Here is a 4,943-nt window from a genome sequence, read left to right as displayed (position 1 = left end):
ATAATAGAGATTTATAAAACTAAAGAATTTGAAATAAAATGTGGAATCAACACGCGACATAAAATATTTTTCTTTATAGTTAATCTTAAGAATCTGCCCGAATGTTCTACTCTTATATGTAATTTTACTCTATTAATACTCTTTTTCTCAAGGAATGTTCAGCAGTTGTTGAATAATATATATGTATAGAAACAATATTAAAAGATTTATGCATAACAAGAACTACATGTCTCCATGATCTTAGATTAATTGATAAAGACATGACATATATTATTCAGGAGCGGAGTTCGAACCCCAGACACTCCACTTACTCACCTTTAGTTAATAATATTTACTCACCTTCCCTCCATTTACCTCGAATCAAACAGAATGATGACTTCATGTCATTACTACATATTCTAAACAAATGCAAAGCAAATTAGTGTGTTTTTATCATGTTTTCAGCACAATAAAGAAGAAATTGCATTGAAATATGAGATTGCCTGGATCACAAGAAAAGAAGGAAATTTGTTGTTATTGTTGTCAACTGAGCCTAGCCTAGCTGAGGAAAGCTGAGCCTGACGCAGGAAATGAAGAGAAAAAATGGTGAGCTGCTGCTAACTGAGCTCGAAGTTTCTGAGCCGGGCGCAGGTGCGGGAATCTCACATTTAAATTATAATCAGTTTCTCATTTTGGGGATTACGAAATTATAGATCAAAGACAGTTTTTGACAGCAAGTTTTGGGTATTCTTCAAGGCTTTCAAGCATGGATTCAAGTGTGGAAACACATCAAGATTCTTCTTGTAATCATGCTTTATTTCATTTTATTTGATGTAATTTCTGAATTTGCTATGTCCAGCTAAATTCCTATGATTGGTTCTAGGAGATTCTAATTTCAATTTATCTTGAACAATGTGATTCTCATTTGATATGTTAATAAATTTACAAAGTTAGTTTCTATCAATTATTCTTTATGGGCAATGTTTTACATTATCTAATCAGTTTCTCATTTTGGGGATTACGAAATTATAGATCAAAGACAGTTTTTGACGGCAAGTTTTGGGTGTTCTTCAAGGCTTTCAAGCAAGGATTCAAGTGTGGAAACACATCAAGATTCTTCTTGTAATCATGCTTTATTTCATTTTATTTGATGTAATTTCTGAATTTGCTATGTCTAGCTAAATTCCTATGATTGGTCCTAGGAGATTCTAATTTCAATTTATCTTGAACAATGTGATTCTCATTTGACATGTTAATAAATTACAAAGTTAGTTTCTATCAATTATTCTTTATGGGCAATGTTTTACATTATCTGATCAATTATGTGATGATTTCAATTATTTGTTTAACTATGAAAATAGGAATGAATCATCGATTTAGGAATAATTGATCAATTGACTTTCATTTAAGACATTTTGGATTGTTAATTGAGATTTTAAGGATTAAAGTTTATATGCCTAACTTGATCATAGATCATCCTAAGAAATTAGGGATTAATGATCAAGGGAGAGGATTATGTTACCAAGACATTGGACATAATCAATTGTGCGTTAATCTAATCATGAAACTAAATTGAGTTATTCGTTAACATGCATGAAATTACTGAGATAAGTTGTTATTAGATGAACCAAAAATGATCAATCGCTTTTCTTCTATTAATTCAAATCCCAGTTTAATTTTCAAGTTTATGATCAAATAACAAACCAAGGAAAACCCCCCTTTTATAATTATGTCATTAGTATATTTCCAATTTGCTTTTAAATTACAACAATCCCTCATGAGAGAACGATTTTATTATACTACTTGATGGCGATTTAGTACACTTGCTAAATTTCTATCACAGACCCTAACTCAACCAACTCAACTAGCTGATCTACATCTCATATCCTTGATTACATCTACTTTGCAAAGTTTGACAAATTCTACTTATAGCCAGGCACAAGCAGAACCAGATGCACCTGATGCTTAACTGCCAAGATGTTTCTCTCTTAAATGAAACAGTGCTTCCCTGAACCTAGTAAGAAAAAATGGTGCATTATATGTTCCATTCACCACTCCGTGTATGAAGATGTTTGGATTAATCCTCCTTATCAACCTCAACACAGCGTCTCCCGGACAATTTGCCGTCACTGTTTCATCGGAAAGGTTCTTCACTCTGTATAAACAGTTAACCACTGTTACTTCTTCTCTATTAATCTTGATATCCTCTGGTCTTATAGTGTCCCATTTCTGTGCAAGGCAATTATACTCAAATGGAACTCCAAACCTCTTGGAGTACTTCTCAAGTCTCCGACCCGTCTCCTCAACTCTTTCAGCAGGCCTAAATCCTGGATGAGGAAGATCAATTCCTGTAATACGAAGCCTCGGTGGCCCATCTGGTCTCTCTGAAAGGCGCTGAATGAGGCAAGGCCACTGGAAGCCATAGAAAACACCAAAGTCAATAATATGGAGGCTGCTTTTGTTTTGTGCCAGACCGAGAATAGTTCTGTTTGACAAGAAATTCGACATCCGTTGAAATGGAGATGCTGTAATGTAAACTTTGTAAGCTTTTAGCGTATCTGCAGAAGACGATGACTGCAGTTGTTTATACATCGGTGTCCCAGCAGATAACCGCGCCTCCAGGCCATCAGCAAAGTAATGAGCTAAAAGCTGGAGCCCATCACCGCACAATGAAGAGTGCTGCCTAATCTGCTTGAGTATATCATTTGCATTCCTTTGATCATAGCTACCAACAGCTTGTGCACATTGAGTTAACAAAGTAAGTCCATAAATCTACTGTAGAACTTAGTCTTTTAACCTTGTTGAACCTTTCTTAGAACGCGATGTTTTTCCATTAGATCCTAATGAACTAGAAACATGTGAATGCGATGATGGTTCAGAATTAGCACAAAAAATGGATGGACTTTTACCATCCTTACAAAGATTACCGATTAACTATCCTTTACATCTATATCTATAAAGTGTCAATTGGTTTTTTTTGGTAAGGGTAAGGTCAATTGAAACACAGAAAACCCAGTTGAATACAATATGTTCGTGTATCTCTTCTATATGGTTATTAATAATTTGAAGTGCGTTTATGTTTTCTAGACAACTGTAGAAAACACGTTGCACGTTAGTCTTGACTGATATAATCAAAATAGCAGATAATATTTAAACATTCAGTCATATAATGGCAAGGTAAATACAAAAAAAGATTTGAATTCATAGCAATAGTTATATACTGAAAAGAAAAAACATGGATATGCAAGAGTAAACATCTGAACTTGAACTCTAATAGCAACAAGAAACAACTAATAAACAACCCTACAAAGATCAGTCTCTTAATGAATACTTCTTTCCTGAGAAAGCTTGGAATTGTGGGGTGTCTGTCTTCTTAGATGATGAATCTTGACTTGTACTTTTCGGAGAAGCTTTTGGCTGTGTTTGAACATTAGGTGCATTAGCTTTTGATCCAAAAACAAGCTTTCCAGAAGTTCTGTTGGAACTCATGGTATTTTCAGTTTGTTGTTGCTTGGGTATTGGAGTCGAAGTTTGCTCAACTGATTGTGTCGACGGTTTCCCATCCAAACGCCTTGCAGAACCACTAAAAGGAATCACCGCGGGAGTCTTTGTTGCTGTCTCTTCTTCAACTTGCAGAGGTTCCTTATCAGACAAATTAGATGGCAAGGGCTTCTCAGGTTCTTTGTAATCAAGAGGTGGAGCAAAATCAACCTCACAATCTGTTTCAATTATAGAAATTGCTGGACTAGGTTTCGTTTCAACCACATCAATGTAGTACTTTTTGTTGTTATATGGAATCATTATAGTGCGGCCGGTTGTTAAACACGAGTAACTCCTCAATGATTTTTCTAACATGACTTTTGGATTAGTGATATCCAAAAAATCTTTGGAGTGAGGTTGGAGTTTCACAAACTTTCCCTTCACAAGACTTGTGCTTTTCAGAGACACAATGCCTCCTTCCTCTAGGAGCATATCTTCCATCATCCAATTTGGTAAGTATACGATACCCTCATCAGCAGTGAATTCTAGGACTCCACAGTGAGTAGTTCTTTCAGAAGAAGGATTTCTAAGTTCAAATAACATTGGATATTCTATTTCCAAACGAGCAAGGCTATCTAGAGCTGAAGGTGGCATGATAATTTTATCACCGTTTTCAAGATCTGGCCTTTCAAGAGATGAGACAGAGAAACAACGGTAAACATGTTCAAAGACATCAAATTGCCAATAAGAATGCCACTCATTCCACTGATTCTGTTCCTGGGGCAAATTCTCATTCCACTGATTCTGATCCTGATCCTCAGGCGAATTCTCATTAGGCTGATTCTGATCCTCTTCCTCCGGATACCAACTATCCTCTTCGTCATCAGACATATGATCAGAAAGTGAATCCTCGCTCAACTGATCATCATTCTGCTTATGATTCTGATCCTCTTGATCAGGCAAATGATCATGCAAATCCTCAGTCATCCTACTCTCATCAGAACTCTGCATATAACATAAAAAGAAAAAGTTAATGCGACCACGTCAAAACCTGGATATACAATCCGTGATGAACAAAGGTCCAAACCAAAACTCCATTAAGAAGAGCACAATCTAAAAAACTAGTCATTCCTAGTTTGTTACTAGACATACAATCAGTGATGAACAAATGTGCAATGTTCCAAGAGATGAAGGATGATAAAGTCAAACCATGATTAGCAATGAACCAAAAAATTCATATGATTGGTCATAAACAAAACATTCCGCCATCTGTCTCTTAGATCAATATTTTTAAATTTTATAAAACAACATAAAAATATAATCTGAATCAAGAACATATGTAAAAATAACATACCATGTTTAACGAGCTTTGCAACAAGATGATGTTAACCTTTTAAGTTTTTTAAAAAGAAAACACAACAAACAAGCGGAAAGAAAAAAACAAGATGATGTTTAATGAAGAAACTGCGGACATTCCAAAACTA

The 4,943-nt window shown here is 35.2% G+C and overlaps 2 protein-coding genes across 2 annotated transcripts; both read right to left on the bottom strand.

Moving 5' to 3' along the window:
- Positions 1 to 1,944: 1,944 nt before the first annotated feature.
- On the bottom strand, positions 1,945 to 2,813 carry LOC123914722 (scarecrow-like protein 14). The gene is made up of 2 exons (XM_045965901.1): positions 2,777 to 2,813; positions 1,945 to 2,714 (listed from the first exon to the last, which is right to left on the bottom strand). The coding sequence occupies exons 1-2, from the start codon at positions 2,811 to 2,813 to the stop codon at positions 1,945 to 1,947; spliced, it is 807 nt and encodes a 268-aa protein (XP_045821857.1).
- Positions 2,814 to 3,146: 333 nt separating this feature from the next.
- On the bottom strand, positions 3,147 to 4,943 carry LOC123918584 (ubiquitin recognition factor in ER-associated degradation protein 1-like). Its single transcript, XM_045970660.1, has 2 exons — positions 4,814 to 4,943; positions 3,147 to 4,464 (listed from the first exon to the last, which is right to left on the bottom strand). The coding sequence occupies exons 1-2, from the start codon at positions 4,814 to 4,816 to the stop codon at positions 3,292 to 3,294; spliced, it is 1,176 nt and encodes a 391-aa protein (XP_045826616.1). The 5' UTR covers positions 4,817 to 4,943; the 3' UTR covers positions 3,147 to 3,291.

Source organism: Trifolium pratense, linkage group LG3, assembly GCF_020283565.1.
Source record: "Trifolium pratense cultivar HEN17-A07 linkage group LG3, ARS_RC_1.1, whole genome shotgun sequence".
Lineage (NCBI taxonomy): Eukaryota > Viridiplantae > Streptophyta > Magnoliopsida > Fabales > Fabaceae > Trifolium > Trifolium pratense.
This window is presented reverse-complemented; position numbering and strand designations above follow the sequence as displayed.

Coding starts and splice junctions, on each gene's coding strand:
- LOC123914722 (XM_045965901.1), bottom strand. CDS start 2,813: ATGGAAAAACATCGCGTTCTAAGAAAGGTTCAACAAG. Junction 2,715..2,776: donor TCTAAGAAAGGTTCAACAAG/GTTAAAAGACTA, acceptor AATGTGCACAAG/CTGTTGGTAGCTATGATCAA.